Source organism: Saimiri boliviensis, chromosome 1 (assembly GCF_048565385.1).
Source record: "Saimiri boliviensis isolate mSaiBol1 chromosome 1, mSaiBol1.pri, whole genome shotgun sequence".
Taxonomy (NCBI): Eukaryota; Metazoa; Chordata; class Mammalia; order Primates; family Cebidae; genus Saimiri; species Saimiri boliviensis.
Window position 1 is genome coordinate 243,097,507 of NC_133449.1, and position 22,012 is coordinate 243,119,518.

The 22,012-nt window shown below is 36.8% G+C and overlaps 1 protein-coding gene across 5 annotated transcripts in view; it reads right to left on the reverse strand.

Moving 5' to 3' along the window:
* The window catches only part of RNF180 (ring finger protein 180), a 237,554-nt gene that overhangs the window by 26,146 nt on the left and 189,396 nt on the right, over window positions 1-22,012 (reverse strand). For all 5 annotated transcript variants that reach the window (XM_074385564.1, XM_074385554.1, XM_074385549.1 and 2 more), the window contains one exon: window positions 15,449-15,574. In XM_074385564.1, the coding sequence (XP_074241665.1) occupies window positions 15,449-15,574 (126 nt within the window). The remainder of the gene's footprint in view (window positions 1-15,448; window positions 15,575-22,012) is intronic.

The following is a 22,012-nucleotide window of genomic DNA, read 5'->3' on the forward strand; positions in this document are numbered from 1 at the left end:
GTTCAAGACCAGCCTGGACAACATGATGAAACCTCATCTCTACTAAAAATATAAAAATTAGCTGGGGGTGGTGGTGAGCACAGAGAATCACTTGAACCTGGGAGACGGAGGTTGCAGTGAGCTCAGATTGTGCTCTTGCACTACTTCTGGGTGATGAGCGAAACTCTATGTCAGAAAAAAAAAAAAAAAAGAAAATAGTAGCCAGAATTGTTTTTTTTTTTAAAAAATTGTTTTTTTTTTTTTTTTTTTTAAAAAAAAAACAAACCTTAGCTCTTATTTTTCCTTGTGCATTTTTTTCCTTATCTGCCAAAGTGAGTTGAAGACCCTGGAATTTTCTAAGATTAGATGAAAAGTTCTGTTTCATAATAATGGTCTTGTTTTGTAGTTGCTCTATTTTGGGAAGCCCAATTCCTGACATTTTAGATTAAGATTATGAATGCTGATGGTTCTCTCTCCTGGAAGTTCTTTACCACTTTATTAGTATCATCAAACTAAATGCTCATTTGATTGATTTGAAATTAATCTGGGAAATTAACATTTTACTTTCTCTAGAAATCAATGATTGCAAATTGTAATTTCCTAGAAGCTGATTATTTCATGTCATTTTGAAAAATATTTTAACTACCAATATAATTGTACTTCACACACATAAAAAATCAGAACAAAATTCCTTCCAAATTTAAGGATTTTTTTTGGATCTAAAATAAATTTATAATATTTTACATATATTCAAAATAACGGCTCATACATAATAGTAGGGGTTTGGTCAGTAATGTGAGTTATATAATTATCCAATCCTTAACTTACATGAAGAAAAGCAAATTGTTTATAACATGTTCCTTTTTGCATCTGTCATGACAATTGCTATGAGTGTGGTTGACTGGAAGTGGCCCAGCCTTTAAAAAGAAATCCTAGCTTTCAAATCATTTAGATCTGAATGTTGTGGAAAATTTCACTAAGAAATTGCTTAGACTATAGATGGCATCTTTTCAATCCATCTTTAATTAACACATGTAAAATTTATTTTATTTACTATCCATTATTTTTCTCTTGTATCAATGTTGGAGTTATGGTATTTCCTGATAAAGTTTTACCCAGAGACCAAGAAATGCCCCCTATTGATAGTTATCTTTCCAGTGAGAGGCATTCCTCAGGATCAAGAAGCCAAAACTAAGTGGAAACCCTGTTTATCAGGAAAAAGGATAAAACATAGAGTGCCATATATGGACACTTCTGCTGTGCACTGCACTACTCCAGAGGGCACGCTTCGTATACAACTACGGAAAAAGTGCTTTCTGGAGTTGGGCAGTATGGGATCCCTGACTTTAAAGCTCTCATTGCTTTCCTAAATTAGAAGAGTGCTGGAGGTGCATAAACTCAGGTGGATAATTCTCTATGATGATTGGCTAGAAACCATTTAGGGGGCCGTAAGTTAAGTTTATAAATTATACCTTGCAAATTGCATTATCTAGAGTCTGGTGAATGGATCACTAGCCAAATGAGAAACAAAACACTGCTTTTATTAATATAGGCAATCACCAGTAGTCTCCTAAATGCAAGGTTTATTGGTTAACTGGCTTGAAGGAAGGGCTTCTTGTTCCCTTCTCTACTCTTCATCTTGAGATCTACATAAATAGTAAGATACAGAATTAAGCCTAAAGACTGAAGTCTCAGTCTACTTATTCGGTTAACTCAGCTGCATAAAGTAGAGCTCAGAAACAAATGGCAGGTTACTGTCATTTAATCTGTAACAAGCAGAAGAGAATGAGAAGAGTGAATTGGCTAAAAGAGGCCTTTCCTGGATTCAGAAAGTGCAACCACTATGCTACAGTACAGGAAATAGAAGTGAAAGGGATAAAAGTAAGCAATTCTACTCCAAAGCACGGACTTTGAACACAAAGACCCAAGCTACTGATAACACAAGCCCTAACCTTTCAGATCAGCCACTAGTCTTCACAGGTGAAGGATCCCGTACACCATTATTGAGTAAGCGTGTTTTTCTTTTTTCTTTTTTTTCTAGCAGTTCCTGAGAGAGATGTGTTGAAATCTCCAACTGTGATAGTGGATTTATATCTCTATCTTGTTTTAATTCTTTCAACTTTTGTTTTACATTTTTTTGACATTTAAACTTTTTTTTACATATTTTGAAACTTTAAGTTGCATGCAAATTTATGGTTTTATGTTTTCCTATGGAATTGCGTCCTTTATTACAATAAAATATTCCTTTTTTACTAGTAATTCCTGTTCACTTAAAGTCTAATTTTTTTATATTAACATAGCCACAGCTGCTTTCTTTTGATTACTGTTTACATATATATAATTTTCTGTACTTCAACCTTTCTGTGCATTTATATTTAAATGTTGTTTCTTATAAACACCATTGGTTCTTGTTGTTTTTAACCCACCTGCCAATCTATTTTAGTATGAATTTTTAATGTTTACATTTATTTATTTGTTGTATCTGATCTTTATTATTTATTTCTTTTACTGCTTTCTTATGAATAAGCCAAGTATTTTTATATTGTTCCCATCTCTATTAGCTTTTTGTTTTTGATAAATGTTTTATTTTAGAATAATTTTATGTTCTTAGAAAAGTTAAACATAGTACAGAGTTCCTGTATACTTCACACTCAATTTCCCTTATTAATATTAACATAGTATATGCCACAATTAACCAGTGTTATTACATTATTATTAGAGTCATTATATATTCCCCATGAGTAAACTGGGATTATGGGTTTTGGGGAGGAAGTCCAGAGAATTGCTGTGAGCCGTCCTTGTTAGCTTTTTAATTATACATTTATTCATTTTTCCTTGAGTAGATTACTACAGTGAGTAACTATGCAACTTTTACTTATGACTGTATACTCTAAATTAGTATTTTTGTCACAATGTAAGAACCTTAAAACATTTTAACTCCATTTACCACTTTCACCATTTTTGCACACAGCATATAGCATATTGCAATAACTGTCATATCTTTCATTTTCTATGTTTAAACTCACCAGATATTGTCATTATAAACAGATAACATTTATTCATATTTACCCACATAATTACCCTTTCTGGTATTCCTCCTTGCCGAAGTTCTGTGCTTCCAGCTAGAATCCTTTTCTTTTGCCCTAAGGAAATACCTTGTTTTTCTTATAGTGTAGGTCTACTGGATACCTGGAATGTCTTTATTTAACCTTCATTTTTGAAGGATATTTTTGCTAGGTAAAGAATTCTTGGTTAGCAGTAAGGATTAAATAGCATCTTTAACGTTCCATGAGCACATTAAAGATGTAATTCCACTGTCTGATCCTGTGGTTTCTGTTCAAGTCAGTCATCCTTGCTTCTGTGAAGGTAACTTTTTTTTTCTAAATGTTTTTAAGATTTTTTTCTTTATATTTTGATTTCAGCAGTTTGACTGTTCTGAATGATGTCTCTAGATATGGTTTTCTTTCTGTTTATCCTAATTAGGCTATGCTGAGAGTTAGCAATATGTACTGATGTCTGTCTTCAGTTTTGGAAAATTCTTGACAATGAGCTCTTCAGATATATTTTTTCTATTCCCTTCTTTCTCCTTCAGGGTCTCCAATTATACATATTCAACAGATTATGTCCCACATAGTCTTCTGTTAAACCCATATAATGCATTTTAATTCAGCGATTGCATTTTGTAGTCCCAGGCTGTTTAATTTTTTTATAGCTTCTATTTCCTATTGGCAGTTTTTACCTTTTTATCTATTCTTCTTCTCTATTTTCATTGATTTTTCTTTCCTAATGGTTGTTTTAAAGTCCTAGTCTGCTAACTCCAACATCTAGATCAATGGGGAGACGTGTTTCTATTTTGTACTTTCTCTTTTGATTATTGGTCACATTTTCCTAACCCTTTCATATATCTTAATTTTTTACTGTATGAAAGATCCATGGAAACTGAAGTTGACATTTTTCTCCAGAGAGTACTGGACCTTTCTTTGGTCAGGCAGATAGAATGAGAGGCTTGTCTCCTCAATCTAATAATGAATAAGCAGGGTTGGGTTCAAAGTTAGGTTGCACTTTCATCGTACTCAATTGAATTTCAAATGTCTTAAGGACACATGACCTATATGCTGTGTTTATTGTAGCCTCATTCCTTTAATGGGACTTTATCCCCAAAGCATTATGAAGTTCACAATGGGATTGCAGAATTTTTTTTGTGTCCAGTGTGTTCTGTTTTTTTTCAGGTCTAGACCCCTTACTAAAGCATGGTTCTCTGTATTTTTTGCTCAACAGTTTCTAAGGTCCCCAGCTCCTCTAATCTGAAAGCTGTGCTTTTCTGAGGTTGTGGATGTTGCTACATATCTGTTAATAGGTCCCTTTATGTAGGATAACTTGATTCCTAAACTTTGAGACTGCAAGCGATTTCATTCTGTTGTTTTTAGCCAACTTTTTTAGCCTTTTGTACTCCAAAAGCTCTTAGCAAATGTCTCATGTGGAAAGTCGGCCATATGTTTGAACTCCTTCCAATATGACATGTCAGTCTCTATGGTTATCAAAACTTCTGCCGATTTCTCCTCCCCCTTCTAGAGTCCTCTGCCTATGGTTAGACTAATGCTTAGACTCAAAAAATACTCCCAGTAAAGCAAAGAGGTGACAATATTAGTTTTCCTAAGGGGCTTTGACCATACTGGAGTTTTAATTCACCTAGTCTTTAATTTCATAGCTCTCAAATTCATTTGTAAATGATTTTTATAATTTATAATTTTCCCCAGATATCTGCACAGAGACTGATGGCTTGCCACCACTTACTATATCCTACTCAGAAGCAGAAATTCCCATTCCTGTTGTTGCCATAAATAATATACTTGACTTATATCTGTCCCTGCTCTTTCTCAGAGTTCTGTGGTGGTTTTCTCATCGTTGTACTCAGAATCAGGTCACATTCATCCCTCTAACCTGGCCTCCTCATCTGCCAATTCCATCTTTGCTGCTGATGATCAGATGAGATTTGTACTCTTCTAGTGCTGAAACACAGAAGAGGACAGCCCTGAACCCCCTTTTGCTACTGTGTCTCAAGTTTTGTGTAGAAGAGATCTGCTGTAACTTTGCATAACATTTTTTGATCATTTGTGATAAAAGGTGTGACACAACATCAAGAATAACCTGCAGCCATTGCATAGACATGGACTCATCCTCAGCATACCTTTGTGCTCTTTGCTCACCTCTGTGTCCTGGGAGTGATATCCACCATCACCCCAAGAGCACTCTTCTTTTCATGATTGTAGAACAGGATAAACCTACACTTAAACCTCCCATGAAGTCTCCCAGAAATGGAGTAGGTTTTCCACCATCTCACTTAAGGCCTATATACTCAATCTTCATATTCTATACCAGGATTGGCCACAATTTCCCACAATGATACACAATGTGTAAATATATTGTCCATGGCCCCAACAGAGATCAAACGTTAGAACACTTGAACATTTCTGGATTTTTTTAAAATTAAATGGCACCATTTACTGATATCAACAGTCTAGTTTGAATTAGGAGCTATACTGAGACCCTTCACTACCCTTTCTTCACCAAGGTTAAAAAAAATCCAGTATCAGTCATCTTATTATATCTTTGAACACTTTTACTTGGTATCACTTATTCTGCAGGGTAGTTAGGTAAAGCATTATCTTGGGACACATTATTAAAACTGTAAGATCAGGGCTAAGGTCAAGACAACAAGGGCACCCTTTCACACCAGGATAATTTATTTCTTGTGCTAATTTCAGAAGTTTTGTGGTTAGTGGTTGAATTTTTACTTCACAAGCATACATGTGCACTTAAGTTATAAATGCAAGTGCTTTAAAATGAAGGCATCATATCCCACCAACATCCAATTTCATATGGAATTAACAAGCAAGTTCTATATATCTGAAATAAAGAATAAAAATCATGAGAGTATGTGCAAAAGGAAGAGTCACAGGGAAAGAGGGAGGTAAAGGGAGAGGAAAGGAGGTAAAGGAAGAGGGAGGGAGGAAAGGAGAGAATGAAACACTGCTCATAATTTTTAAAATAAGTTAGAAGTAGTGATACTTGAACAAAAGGTACAATTTGCATTATAGGTCATTTTGATCATAAACTTAATAGAGAAGCAAAAGGATTCTGAAATTCTAAACTGTGTAACAAAAAAAGTAGAACCTGATTCTGCCAAACTAAAAAGAATGAAAAAGTTCAGAATTTGCAGGCCTGCTAAATTATCTTGTGAACACAATTTTTGCAGTTTCAGAGGAAATGTTAGGGTTAATGCATCTTTCTGCTCCAAGGCAGCTCCTAGTCCACAGCATATTTTAAATTTTCTCTGACTTACCTCCAACTTTCTGAGAAGGCAGATTTCTGGGTTATGTTCACACTCATGCTGTGTAAGCATGTACTGTTTTGTTTTCTATTAGAGATAATCCTTTTTTTCCATGTGGAGTTCTTTGATTTATACTGAACATGTTTAAACTTGCAGCACCAATCTAACACTTTCAGACAAACTAATGACCAAATAAAACAATTCCCTAGGCTTTCATGAAAAATGGATGAATTGTCATAAATACATATCAGACACCTGCATTTCAGTTGCATGTTTTTGTCACAGTGAGTAAAATTAAGACATGGAATTTTTAATTCTTGTTAAAAATTCCTTTGACTTCAGTATGTCTAGAAAAGAAATTCAACAATATAGAACTTTTCACAAAAATGATTTAGTTAAAACTCTTTGCTACTTTGCTTTGTGTATGTATGTGTGTATACATACACTATTTAATTATATATGTATGAATGATTGGTTTCTAAGGAAATAAATTAATATAGCATAGATAGAAACTCCGTCAATTGGATACTTTCAAATAAACTGAGGATAAAATGCCTGGAAATGGGAGGTACATCAGGGAAAGGAATTAAAATTGACAGAATCATCAGTGCAATTAGTATCTAATAAAAGTTTTTAAAGTACTAGCTCACATTTATCTAGAATATTTCCATTCCTTTTCATATTACCCATTTTATGTATCAAACATGAAATATGTATTTGTCAGAAGAAAAAATTTAAAACATATCTGTTTAGTGTTATTAATATATCTAAGATACTTCATAGGGTGAAAAGGACAAGTATTAGCTAGTTTTATGCCTGAGTTCAAGACTTTATACCAGCGTCTTTGATTAGGAAATCTATAACTGTTTGTTTTTGCAAATTATTTTTGTGTGAAAAAAACACTAATTTTGTGGAGCCAAAAGCATTTATGGGAATGTCTATTTTTTCCCATAACCACCCCCACCCCCACCCTTTCCACCTTACTTCCATCTACCAACCATGAAAAACTAAGCTTAGAAGTAAATTTCTTACGGAACCTATTAATGTTGCATAGATGACATCTTATATGAAACAGTGTGGTATAACCTGAAATCACAGATGCTAACTTTCCAACATAACCCTGATTTTTTACAATTCTGTTATTTTTAATCAAGATGATTCAACTAGTGTGTAATTACGTGGTTTATTATAAAAATAATTAGAAATGAGGAATAAATACATGAGAGGGAAATTTATAGCCTTGAACAATAATTTAAATAAAGTAAAAATGATGCAAATTGATTAGAAAGTCAACTTAATGTGGTATAAAAAGAACAGGATAAATCCAAAGACAGTAACAAAGAATTTAATAAAGAACAGAAATGTATAGAAAATAAAGATACAATAGTCAATTCTCAAATTTGGTAATTTAAATGGAATGATAAAATTGACAAATAGTGTCACTTTTTCTGCAGGGTAGAATATCTCTCATATATCTCTCTGTAGATAAACAAGAGAGATTAAAATATATTAAAATATTATAAACAAAGGCCAACAAATTTGAAACAAAAATAAAAAAATTCTCAGCAAAAAGATATGTAAACTGACTTAGGAAGAAATTTACAAAACACAGTATAAAAAAACACAATTTTACTTATAAATACATAAATAAAATTCTGAAACAAACTATTAGCAAACCAAATCTAGCAGTGTTCTAATGTCATAACATTAGAACATCAATTACAATCTATTAATATGATCCAGTGCATTAACAAATTGAGGAAGTAAAGCCATATTAGCATTTTAAGAAATTCTGAAAAAACATTCACAAAATTAAACTCCGTTCAAGAAAAACTACAGGTATTTGAAATTAGGAACAGATGAGAACATTCTTAAAACCTGATGAAGGGTACCTACCAAGAATACAGAGCAACAATTATACCTATTTGTAAATATTAAAAGCATTCCTTTCAAAATCAGGATGCTATGATCACTTTTCTGTTCAAAATCGAACAGAAGTCCTTGCTCAGAAAATCTGGCAAGTAAAAAGAGAAAGACGCATATGCACGGAATGGAGAGATATAAAACTGTCCTTATTTAGGATAATACTGTCTTCAATGAAAGCCCCAAAAACCTTATAAATAGACTTAATAAGATAATTTCATAAGTTTAAGTATGATATCAACATACCAATATCAATATATTTTTAGACAACAATGGGAAACCATATAAAAATCTCAGCAAGACTGTATGATATTCAGAAAAGTAGGCTATTATATGAAAAAAAAAAAAAAAAAAAACAGATGTTGAACCCTTTGTAACAAAACATAAAGGGATTCTAGATAAAGACCTAAATGTGAAAAGTAAAACTACAAAAAAAAATGTTTAAAAAAATCTAGGTGAGACCAGGCATGGTGGCTCATGTCTGTAATCCTAGCACTTTGGGAGGCCAAGGAAGGAGGATTGCTTGAGCCAGGAGTTCAAGACCAGCCTAGGCAACATTGTGAGACAGTGTATCTACAAAAAATACAAAAACGAGTCAGGCATGGTGGCATGCTCCTGTAGTCTCAGCTTCTCAGGAGTCTGAAGTGGGATAATTGCTTGAACTGGAAGGTTGAGGATGCAATGAGCTGTGATCATACCACTGCACTCCAGTCTGGGTAATAGGATGAGACCATGTTTTAGATAACAATAACAACAACAAAATCAAAGTGAAAGAAAACCTTTGTTGTCTGGGAATTAGGGAAGAACTTAAAAATTTAAGACACAAAGCAAAAAAAAAGTAATAATATCAAAGTTAAGAATTCCTTACAATGAAAGATACCATGGACAAATATGTAGATGATAAAAATGGCAGAAGAAATTTGTAATGTCTGAAGTGGATAAAAGATTAGCATCTAGAACATGAAAGAAATGTTATAAAACCAATAAGGGCAGAAACCTCCTTAGCAAAATAACCAAAGTAATTACAAAAGAGGCATCTGAAGGGCTAACACGTATTTTAAATGATCTTAAATTATTATCAGACGAATATAAATCAAAATTCTAATTCTCATTCTCTGCCAACACTTGTCATTTTCCATAGCGCAAATTTTTCCCAACCTTACACACTGCTAATAGGTGTCTAGGCTAGTCATGTGGGAAAACTGTTGGCACTATTTAGTCAAGTGTACTCATATTCTATGACCCAGACATTCTGCTTTGGAGTCTGTATACCAAGTAGTTATTCACAGTCTACAGTAGGATATTCATTAGAGATTTACTGTGGCAGAGAGTTGGAAGTATTCTAGACGGTGAATAGATAAAATATGGTCGGTGCACCCTTTAGTAGAGCATTAATTAGAAGTCACAGATTAGAGGTACACATAGCAACTTGAATGGATTTAAAAGGCTAGTGCTAGGTGAAAAAGAGAAGCAATGCAATATATAAGACCATTTTCATAAATGAAGATATATGCACAGAAAACAAATGAGTACGTGGAACAGTGATGATGGTAGCCATAAATTAAGTGTGACTGGGACAATTTTTCTGCACTGAATTTTCAAAAGAGAAGAGGACAACATACCAAGTACATGGGAATAAATCTAGCTAAAAGGTGTGCAAGGTATTTATAAAAACATTATAAAACTTTATTATAGGACATCAAAGGAGATCTAAACAAATGAAGAGATAAACCACATTAATGGATAGAAGAATTTTTACTTGAAGGTATCAATATTCCCCAAATTGATTTAAACATTTAATAGGACCCCATTTCCCAAGTAGAACATAGTTTTTCATGAAACTAGACAGGATGATTTAAGAATTGAGCAAAGGGCCAAAAAATGGCCAAGATACTCTTGCAGCAAAACAAATTGGAAGGGGGGATATAAAGACTTATTATAAAGTTTTTAGTAACTGAGATAGTATGGTATTGTTATAGTAACAAAAAATTATATCAGTGGTCTCAAAGACCTCAAAACAGAGCTACATGTGGAAATTAAAATATGACAGATTAGTATTATAGATCAGTAAGGAAATGATAAATTATTTTCAACAAATGGTGGTGTGAAAGATAGCCAAAGAAACTGGGTCTCTACCTACAACAAAGAAATGATCCAGTAAAAAACTATATTAACACAAATCAATTTCAAAGATCTTTAAAACTATTTGAAAAATACATAGGAAAATATCTTCATGACCCTGGGGAAAGGGAAGAATTTCTTAAGCAAGTATACACCAAAAAGATGGTAAAGAAACTGAAGAACTAAAGTTCATTAAAATATATCAAAGTAAAAGGAGACAATAGCTGCCATTCATATAATTAACAGAAAAAAAAAATCAAAGAAAGTATTTTAACACTTCCAAACAGTAGAAATACAATGAACTGAAAAATAAAATTTGTGAAAAGGCATTTCACAGATGAAATTTAATGGTCAATACACATATAAAGCTATGTTCAGCCCCCATCAACACTCACAGTAATGGAAATTAAAACCCCAATGAGATATCATTCTATACCTATCAAATTAATGAAATCTAAAAGACTGAAAAAACCAAATGTGGTAGTCAAAGCTGGTGATTTTTCATCACAGCCATTTAGGAAAACAGTTTGGTCTAGGTTATAAAGTTAAAGATGTGGTTTTCCTATGACCCAGCCAGTTTCTAATGGTCTTTATTCTAGAGAAACCCTTATGCTCCAGGAGACATCACAAGACTGTTTATAGCAACACTGTTTATAATAAAAATTGGACCACTCAATTGTTCACCAACAGGAGAATGGATAAGTTGGGTTGGGATATTTTCACATAATTCACTACAGTGTAGTAGTAAAAAGAATGTGGCTATACTTACTGAAATGGATGAATTTCAGAAACATATTGAATGACAAAGCAAAGCAGAATATATACATTGCTACCATTATAAAAGTTAGAAGACAAGCAAAATTAAATAACATGATTAAGTATATTTACGTATACTTATACAAAGAAACGATAAATACACATGTCAGGGGAAGCAGGTGGTAAACAAAGGAGAACTACAGAAGGTGCTTCAGTAATACTGGTAATTGAGGAGTCCAGTTCCTGATTAAAATCCTATGTGTGATTTTTTTTCAGGCCTCCACAGACCATTACAAAGGCTTTATCTGGCAGGATTCATGGGAGAAAGCCAGATTTGGTGTACAACAAGTGCAATACAGTGTCTGAAGGGAGCTGCAGTCAAGTTCGCAGTCTCCCCTGGCTGCATGTACACATTCACATATTTATATTCCTATTCCCAGCACCTTTGTTACTAGTTATATTTATCTGAGGGCTTGGTTGGAGGTCTTTCCGTGCCTCTACAAAGTGTTTCTTATGGAGGTTGGAGGCGGAAACACTTTTCTCCACTCTGACTCAGTACCCAGTGCTTTACCATCCCTAGACTTTCCTCTTTGTCACTCTTCCTGACCTCAGGGTCTGAAAAACTGCTAGAGCCTTTTGTTTGGGGCATTCTCAACAGTGAGTGAACCTTTATTTCTGCCCTGCTCTATGTGGCCCTGGACGAGTGTGTACCATTGCATGAGATAACAGAACAGGAGGACTCAGCATTTCCTCTGGTTTTAGACTCTTGCTTATATTGCAGTAAATAATTAAAGGCTTAACTCTTTCAATTTCAGATTGTTGCTTTAATAGGCTACTCCAGATATCTGATAACTCAGCTCTTGGCCAGCTCAGCTGAGCGTCTGATAGAATATACATATTTCTTAAGTTGGGTGGTATAATAATGCTACCTTGAATCTCCTCCATAAACACACATTTAAAAAATTAAGTTCTTTGGAACTCCAATGGGGAAGACAAACAAGATGAAATCACAAAGAAGCAACTGCTTAAATTATAGCTTCTGTACGACCTCAGAATACAAAAAGAGAGGGGAAAATGGAGTAATTGTAAAGGTACTTCATTCTTTTAGAATTTGGGTGTAGGGCAGAAGGTAGGATACAGGGGATTATTTTAAAGAACATACTTGAAATGATAAATTTTTTTCTTAGGTATGAAATACTTTAAGACTAGTTTTTTCTTATCTTTAATTTCCTATTTAGGGGGCTAAATGTAACCTATTTAAAACCTATCTATGGCCGGGCACAGTGGCTCACACCTGTAATCCCAGCATTTGGGAGGCCAAGGCAGGTGGGTCACCTGAGGTCATTCATTACTCAGGACCAGCCTGGCCAACATGATGAAACTCAGTCTCTACTAAAAATATCAAAATTAGTTGGGCATGGTGGCGGGCACCTGTAACCCCAGCTACTTGGGAGGCTGAGGCAGAAGAACTGCTTGAGCCTAGGAAGTAGAGGTTGTAGTGAACTGAGATCGTGCCACTGCACTCCAGGCTGGGCAATAGAGCCAGAAAAAAAAATAATTCTTTAAATTTATATAAAAAAATTTTATTTCTAAAAAAATAAATTTCATTTCAAAAAAATAAAATAAATAAAAACCTGTCTATACCAAATCTCTAGATACTAAGTTTTTACAGTGACTGACTACTTTCTAAAGTAGGATGTGCTTATTAATGCCCTTAAACTATTTTCCTCATTCAAATCACTGTGTAAAGTTATATTGGTTTTTATTTAACTTTCTTTGAGATTAGTAATTTTATGCACCAATTTATCTTTTGCCACAACCATAGGGGCTCTGCTTCTATCTCCTTTAGGTGTTGGTTACTGCTGTACTGATCTTGTTGGTCTTATGCAGAAGTTCCTTCTGTTCCCTGAAGATCATATTTCCTCATATCTGGATCTTTCCTACCAGGTGCTGTAATGTCATAAATCTGTAAATAATGAAAACTGCACAGTAGTTCATGCTGTGATAAACTGTGGTTTCATAAAAGATGAAATTATATGTTATGTCCATATTGTATGTTCATACAGTAACAAATTCCCAAAGCTGAAAAACGTTTAAGAGATTATATTACCTTTATTCCTTGTATCTATATAGTCCAATCAGTTAAACTTTGGAATGTACTTTCACATTAGCCCATTTAATATTTACTACTATATTAGTTAGGTGGGGAAGACATAATTATTCCTATTTTACAAGATCAAAAATAGATCCTATGATACCTTTGAAGCCATGCTGATACTTAGACCTGAAGCCAGAAATTGGTATTCCTCGACCACTGCACACCTCTAAGGCACCCTGACAAGGCTCTGTTACTTTCTACTGGTTCTAAACTTGTGGGACAACTACAAAATACAGTCGTCCCACAAGTTTAGAACCAGTAGAAAGTAGCAGAGCCTTGTCAGGGTGCCTTAAAGCTAAATAAGTAAATTTATTTAAAATTAAATAAATTTAGCTTTTGCTAATAAATGCATTATTCAGAATCTTTATACAGAGTACTAGTGCCTTTGTCAATATTGTCATAGGATCCCTAGGTTGTCACCTCACCAGCTGGAAACCTCTTGTGCTGGCAGCACCTTCTGCCTAAGTATTGCTTGTGCCTGCTGGGCTTGTTCCACCCACTTGGCCAGGCAGTCTGTGCTTGGCTCTTACTACCGGCTCAGATCCCACACCTGCCAAGTGCGAGCCAGGCGTGGGGTGGCGAGGGGTGTGTGGTTGAGCCAGCGTGAGGTAGGCAGCTCCAGGTGCTCTGTGTGAGGCTGTGGCTAGACCAGATATACTTTACATGGCTTCTGCTGTGGGAACCTGAGTCTGAATGAGGGAAATAGAGTGGTGCCAGGAAGCTTGGTGACTCCAGGAACTGTAGGACCCCAAAGAGGTTGTCATAGCCCTGGCTCAGGGATTCTCTACACCTGGGATCCCCAAAGGGCCGCAGTTCTTCTCTTGTCATTGACCACAACATGGCGAGTGTGTTTCATGGTGGGGGGTGTGTTTCAGACCTTATTGTGTTATAGCTCTTTTAGACCTGCTATTCAGCAGGTCCCAAGTTCTTGTCCCACATCCAGGCAGAATGAGGTATGCAGACAACTGGAGGGTGAGCAAGGTGGAGAAGAGCTTTATCGAGCGGCAGAACAGTTCTCAGGAGACCCACAGTCGGTATCTCCTATCTGCAGCAGGTTTTCCCGTTGTCTCTACAATGCTCAGTGGAGAGGAGACCCAGAGTGGGCAGCTCCTATCCAGAGGCAGGCCATATCTGCACATAAGTTGTCCAACTGTCTGCCTGAGCCTAGGGATTTTATGGGCTAAAAAGGGGAGAAAGTACATGCTGAGTGGTTCATGGGGAGCCATGGGCAGGCCTGGAAAAAGCACCATAAATTCTCACTCTGGTTGGCAGAACTGAGAGCCCAGCTCCCAGTCTTCAAGCTGTCCCTGCCTTGAAGGTAGGGCTTTACTGGGGACCTGTCCCTTTCTGCCCAGGAGCCTGTCTGCTTCCTGCCAGCATCAACCTGTCATCCACAGTGCCCACAGTGCCCAGGCTATTCTTGCCAAGAGGTGCCTGCAGGCTGCGCCTAGCTGTCCTCAGCCCCCCTCAGCCTTCTTCCCGTGCTTGTCAGCACCCAAAGTTTGGAGTGGGCCAAGGGAGCAGGGGGCTGGTGCGTCAGCACTGCCTTGAGTGTGTGCACACCTGGCTGATTCGTGACAGTGCCTGGGCTTGGCTGCAACTTTGCTCTGAAATTGGACTGGGTGCCAGGAGCAGGGAGAGGCCAGGCAGTGGGAGTAGGCACCTCCGAGCCTGTAGGGGCAAGGGAGCTTCCCCAGTCCCTGAGAGTACAAGGATGACTGGGTCTGCAGCCATGGCTCAGCAGCTGCAGCTTTGCCTGGGACGGTGGGGCTCCTGCCTGTTCCTGGCTCCTGCCACTCTGTGGAGTGGGCTGTGCCTCCTTCACTGGAGCTCGCTTCATGGCAGCAGCCACTTCAGATGGGCCACTGCTGCCATAAGTATGACTTTTGTCAAATCTGATACTTTGAGATGTATTTTCATTGTCCACATACTAAACAGTGATAGTGTGGCAAAGTCAATTTACTCATTAGTTTTCAAATTTGCTCTTATTGCATAGTCTTTATTTTTTTCATAGGTACATCTGTAGGTTTTAGCAAGGAGATACTTAGCAAAATCCTTGTTTAAAATTGATCTATACAAAAATATGTTTCCACTAATATTTCTGAGACAGGAAGAAGTTGCTTTTAAGAAGAGACCTTAAACAAAGTTACTAGACTTTTTTTAAGCATTAGATTCCTTACCTCCAAAAAGATGAAATGCTTTTCTGCAGCTTGGTAGGGGCCATTTTGCAGAGTTGGATTTCTGAAAGCTTTGTTTTATTTTCAAATATTCTTTTTTAAAGAAAGTTTTTGTGGCATTGTTCAGTTCTAGAATAAAACAAAAGAAAAGAGGCTTTTGAAATTAATTTGAGTAAAATGGCAAGAAAATGACAAGTGAATACCATACTATTTTGATGATAATAAATTCAGACTTCTAAGTCAATGAAGACAAAAGTAGATTCAACATTTTTTTTTTTTTTTTTTTTTTTTTTTTTTTTTTTTTTTTTTTTTTACTAAAGCAAATACAACTTCCCCACATTCATATTTGGTGCAACTTTGACATGTCTACACATAAAACATAAATCTACTAAGTAGCTCCTATGTCAGGTAGCATGGAATATACAATGATGGATAAGATATCTTCCCTAACGTTAAAATGTCTGTAGTCTAAAATAGCAGCCCCCAGCCCCTCAGCCACGAATGGGGCCTGTTAGGAACTGGGCTGCACAGCAGGAGGTGAGCCATGGGCAAGTGAGCATTGCTGCCTGAGTTCCACCTCCTGTCAGATCAGTGGCAGCTTTAGATTCTCATAGGTGGTGAATCCTATTGCAAACTGCGCATGTGAGGAATATAGGTTGCACGCTCCTTATAAGAATCTAATGCATGGTAATCCAAGGTAGAAGTTTCATGCTGAAACCATCGCCCCTTCAAGACCATGGAAAAACTGTCTTCTACAAAACCGGTCCCTGATGACAAAAAGGTTGAGGACTGCTAGTCTAAAAGATAGAAATGAACAGCTAGATAAAAAAGGGGAATAATGTGTTATGAGTGTAGTGATACAATAGCTAGAGTGTAATCAGGGCTCAGGAGTGATGGTGAAAAGGAAAAACACTTTCAGAAGTTTAAACTTCATAATCCATTTCATTCTATATGTGACGGATTGATCATCTACTGAATCTATTGCTATAGATTTGAGGTAATTAAAAAAATTGAAAATATTCAGAAGCTTACTAATGAGTTAAAAAGGAAATAGTCATTTGAAGTACACACTTACCAACTGGAGAACACATATGATGGTATTCACTTTAAATGGTAGAAAGTCTCTATATCTGGGCCATGGAAAGCAAGGCATGATCTGAGTTGGACTGTTTAACGGAAAACAACCTCTTAGGCCAGTGCAGAGCTGGTTACTAACCTGAGAAGTAAACTGGGCTTTCCATCAACCATCCCGTTACTTTCATCCTGCAATGATCACCTGTGGCATTTTCTCAGTTTCCATCCTACTTCAAAGTCTTAAGCTTTGGTTCAAATGATTTGAATTAAATTTTCTTAAATTTTCTTAATCACTGCCTTGCATTAATTTTTACCTAAGAAATTTGAAGGGAAAACTGATTCACAAAGTTTACAATTAATAACAAAAGGGAAAACATTAAAAAAAGATTACCCCAGGCAAGTGAAGTTATCTATTTAACCTGCATCTCTAACTCCCTTCCCAATCGCACACCCACGAACCAGCATATAAGTTAGAGAAAAGGTACTTTAATACTCATCATGTATGCTGGGGGGTTGATATGACTAGTGCATTTAAAAATCCTTCATATGTTTAAAAGTTAGATCATTTCAAGTTGGATATTCTCTCACTGGTTTCTACAGCAATGCACAGCTGTTTTATTAAAGTCCACTTTTCCCACCGCCCATTTATAGCCCCTTAGTGTAAGATGGTCATGACATTATCACTTGGTTAAAGGAGCTTGTCAGTATCATTCATATTGATGAAGAAAATGAAAGAAGTTATCAAATAACATATTCATTTACAGTCAAACTAGTCTTTTTTGCAGGACTTAAGAACAGATGACTATGATTCAGGATATCTACTGAGAGGTTAAAAATCCCCCCAAGTAATAAGTGGTATTAACTCTTGGGCAAATTGATTCACAACTTTCTAAATGCCCTTGTAAACGAGATCCATGTGGTGCGTCATATGGGAGATAATACAAATGAAAGTGAAGAGTTTGCAACTTAAGGATTCTTATTATTCCTCCCCTTCCCTTCCTTCTTTTTTTTTTTTTCACTGTTCCTCCTCCTTCTGGAAAATTGGTAGCCATGTTCTAAAATGTTGATGCAATAACTGGAGAATGCCATTGCATTACCCTCTCTTATACTGAAAACTTATTTGGAAATGTGATTGAATTCTAGTACAATAGATCAAAGGGGCATTGTAAGAGTCATCTAATACCTGCAGTTTTGATAACTGGCCACAAACTTTCCGAGGGTAGATGAGAGAAGTAAAAGTAATAGTGATGTCCGTGACATTTTGTTTTCTGGCTTCAAGGAACCTACTACACAATGTACTTTTAAGCATTTAACAAACTCTCATATTAAAGCACTGAAGCAGGGAAGAGTTATAAATATTTTATAATGCCTAAAAATTAGAGAAACTGCTATATTGAAATTTGCAAGATGAGATGGGAACTGTACCTGCAACATACCACTGAACATATACACCTGCATGTCCATACTCTAATCTTATGAGACCAATTTTGGATAGATTTAATATCTTACACTTGTTTGGAAAAATAGTTAAAAGAGGATCCCGAAGACCTTGTTCCTCCACTGCTGGGTCAAATAAGAAGTGGGTTCTAATGCTTCTTAACTGGAGGAACTTCTGCAAGTCACAGAACTTTTCTTTGTACCAACTTTCTGCCCTACCTCCTGCAAACATTTATTTTGCACCTGCTACGTACATGGCACTTTGCTGATCTAGCTAGTAATACAGAGATGAATTAAATGTAATTCCTGTCTGTAGGGCATTGTACTAGGTCAGTGATTCCAAAATGTTTGGCTGGGTATCAAAATCACCCAGGGTGCTTGCTAAAATGACAAATTCTAGCACCTCACCCACACATGTGGAAGCACAATTACTATGTATTTGACTTGGGAGTCTATGCTTTCTAACAAGCTGCTTGGGTGATTCTGAGGCATAGCTAGATTTGATAACCGCTAGACGAAATGATCATTTTCTATAATTAAATTATTTGAATATATTTAAATATGTTAAGGTTTATCGCATTCCATTATAAAACTTTACTAACCACATTCAAGGATACTGTTCTGTCTATAGATCTGTGTTGCCCCATTTCAGTGGCATCTGAATTTGGAAATGCAGAATTTGGCAACAAATACAAACTTTGTTGAATACAATATTCAACACTACATCTCCTAAAATTACCTGGAAGAAACATTAAGAAAAATCTGAAGGTAGATCAAGATGTATGGCTTGTAGTAAAGGGTGATGAAAACTACCTTTATCTCCTCCTCAGACAATGCTACCTATTAGGGAGTCGATACTTCTTATTTCAATACATTTATTGGATTTAATCAGTATTTAATATATGCTAGAAAAAGTAAAAAAAACCTGAATATCCTGGAAAGATCTAAAGTGTATTTTAATTATACATTTAGTTAAATGTGGTTGTAGTGGCAGTGGAAACAGCAGCATTTTTGTGTGATGCTATCAACGACTGTTAGAATAAAGGAATTCTATTCTTTTTTTTTTTTTTTTTTTTTTTTGAGACGGAGTTTCGCTCTTGTTACCCAGGCTGGAGTGCTGGAGTGCAATGGCGCGATCTCAGCTCATCGCAACCTCTGCCTCCCGGGTTCAGGCAATTCTCCTGCCTCAGCCTCCTGAGTAGCTAGGATTACAGGCATGAGCCACCATGCCCAGCTAATTTTTTGTATTTTTAGTAGAGACGGGGTTTCACCATGTTGACCAGGATGGTCTCGATTTCTTGAGCTCGTGATCCACCCGCCTCGGCCTCCCAAAGTGCTGGGATTACAGGCTTGAGTCACCGCGCCCGGCAGGAATTCTAGTTTTAATCTGCCTGAGGGCAGGGGACAATCACCAACTACATAAAATCAGGATTCACATGATTACAGGATGTATTACCATGGTGTTTCATGGTATTACATCACAATTTGAAAAAGAACCACCACACATAATAGGATAATTTTAAACCAGAAATTGCATCAAATGGTGGTGCAACTTTGATTTCAGCATTATGCTTAAATATTGGTAACTTTTAATGTAAACAATTCATTATAATTAAGTAAATATGTTAGGAATAGTGTCAGGCATTCTGCTAAATGCAGGACTTAAAGCTGTATAATAGGAAAAGTATCATTTAAATTCTATCTAGTAAAAAGGTAATTCTAAAGTTATAAGTGTTTTGATACATTTATTCAGGGTGCCGTAGTCTTACTCAGGAGGGAAAGAACAGAACCATTATAAATATAAGGCAGAGTCATTTAAGTGGACACAGCAGTATTATATTCAAATGTAACATACTAGGAGATGTGTGTCTAGCCATCTCATTCAGATTACTACTGAAGGCCTTGTTTACCCATTTAAAATTATCTTATAATTCTGAAAGCTTTTTCTCCTACATTTCCCTTCTTCATTCTTTGTTGTTTAATATATGGTATTTCTTTTTTTTTCCTGGAGATACAAACTTCAAAAAAAGATCTGACAAATTTATAATGTGTTATAATAATAATAATAGATTACTTCAAGAGTTTTGCATTGTATACCTATGTTTAGGATGGGTCCTGCCCTTGAGAGGAGATCTAACTATCCCAAATTTCAGTAGGTGCTGTATATGCTTATTTATTGGCATTCTTTGGCTCCAGGAAATTCATGTACAATAAATGACATTTGCAAGGAACAGACAAGACTGGGAATCAGAGTCCCAGTGTGCATCTGTGTAAAAAGGGAGACCTCTACCAAAATAATCTTTACCAGCAGATGCCAAATCCTGGATACTTAACATAGCTTTTGGTTTAGTAATATCTTGTGAGGTGATCTTTTAAACTTTTAATCTCAGTTTACTCATATCCTTTAATACATTGGTTTTACTATTTTTCAATGGTATACAGTTTTCTTTGTATTGTTGAACAGTAGGCAAGAGTATGGTTAAGATGCTGTGCTGAGTACATCTGATATCCTTCCCTTACATAAGAATGGAGAAAGGTTCATATATTTGGCATTTGAACCCGCCTTGCTGTGTATCAGTAAAAATCCACAAACTGTCTCAAAACCACTTTCAGGGCTTCAGGAGCAATGCTTGCTTTGCACCTTTCCAAGAAGGTAAGTAAGTCTTACTTGTAAGGGACTCTTCTGGCAAAACTCATTTTGTACTCATGTGAGGCACCCAGAATATTTATTTATAAGATGGACAACACAAATTAGAGAAAAGTTTGGATTTACTGTGAAAGCTTATATTAAACAGAAAATTGTCAGTCTGAATCACAGAAATTCAAACTGTTTAAGTCTCAGAGCCTGCTCTTGAGACATAGCAGGTGCTCACCCTGTGATAGCTGCAAGGTTTACTAGTAACGGCACACCCTGTGGGATCTGGGGCCAAAATAGGTTTTGTATGCTGGGAAAGGAGAGGCCAACCAGGAATATCTCACCCCATACTGACAAATGCTTAAGTATGTATCTTCTGGAAGTAAGAGGACAAAGCCAGCAAGACGGCTGACTGAAGACACCTGGCATTCATCCCCCACTCCCTCATGGGAAAGGACTAAGACAACAAGTAGTTATGATTTAACTTGAGTGTCGAAGGGAGAGTGCTGGAGTATAGAAGAGGAGTGGAGATGCACCTGTGGTCACTGTAGTCCAGGAAGGCAGTGTGGTGGCACACGGCTTCTGCAGCCTCATCTCCCTGACTAAAATCACATCTGTTTGGAGTCCAGATGGACTTCTGTGTCAGGAAAAGGTAAGCCGAAGATCATTCCTTGACCTTATCTCCCTGACAAACACCTACGGTCCTTACTACAGGAGAATTCCATAGTCCTTGCAAGCCCTGATCCCAGTTTGGAAAGCTTCCGGGAATTTATGCAGCTGCATTGCCCAAGATTAGGACAAATGATGCATGCTCCACTCGTACCAATCCCCTGTAAGCCAAGCTGCTGCAGCTTGGCATCATCCAGAGCTGCCCCAGGAGTACACTGCTCTGGGGGCCAGTAGCCTCTGCATCTCTCCAGCATTGGGGCCCCCTCTTTATTATACCAAGCCTAACACAGGTGGCTGAAAGCCACAACTCCAGCTGCATGAATTGGCTGTGACTCTGATTAAGTATAGTAGGGAAATCAAACCCTGCTGCCACACTTCCAGCTGGAGAAACAGTCTGCCAGTCCCACCCAGGGCAACCTGCCCTTGAGCTGGCCAAACTACTGCATATCCTCCCCTAAGCAGAAGAGACAACTGCCCTGGAGCCTCCAAGCAGCTGATACGCCTCTGGGGCAGCAGAAGGGCTATTCGTTCATGCTCAGGACCTGAGTAGCAGCCATACAGCACCCTTCACCTGAAAAAACAGCCCTGGCATGCCCAATGGTTGTGTACCCCTAATATGGACCTGAGAAACAGTCCTGCAGGCTGCCCTGGGGAGGCATGCCCATGAGCTAACCATGCAGTCTTATACCTACATCCATGGCAGACATGTCCAAAGGGCCTGGCTGAGCAGCTGTGCACCTATGTCTTAGGCT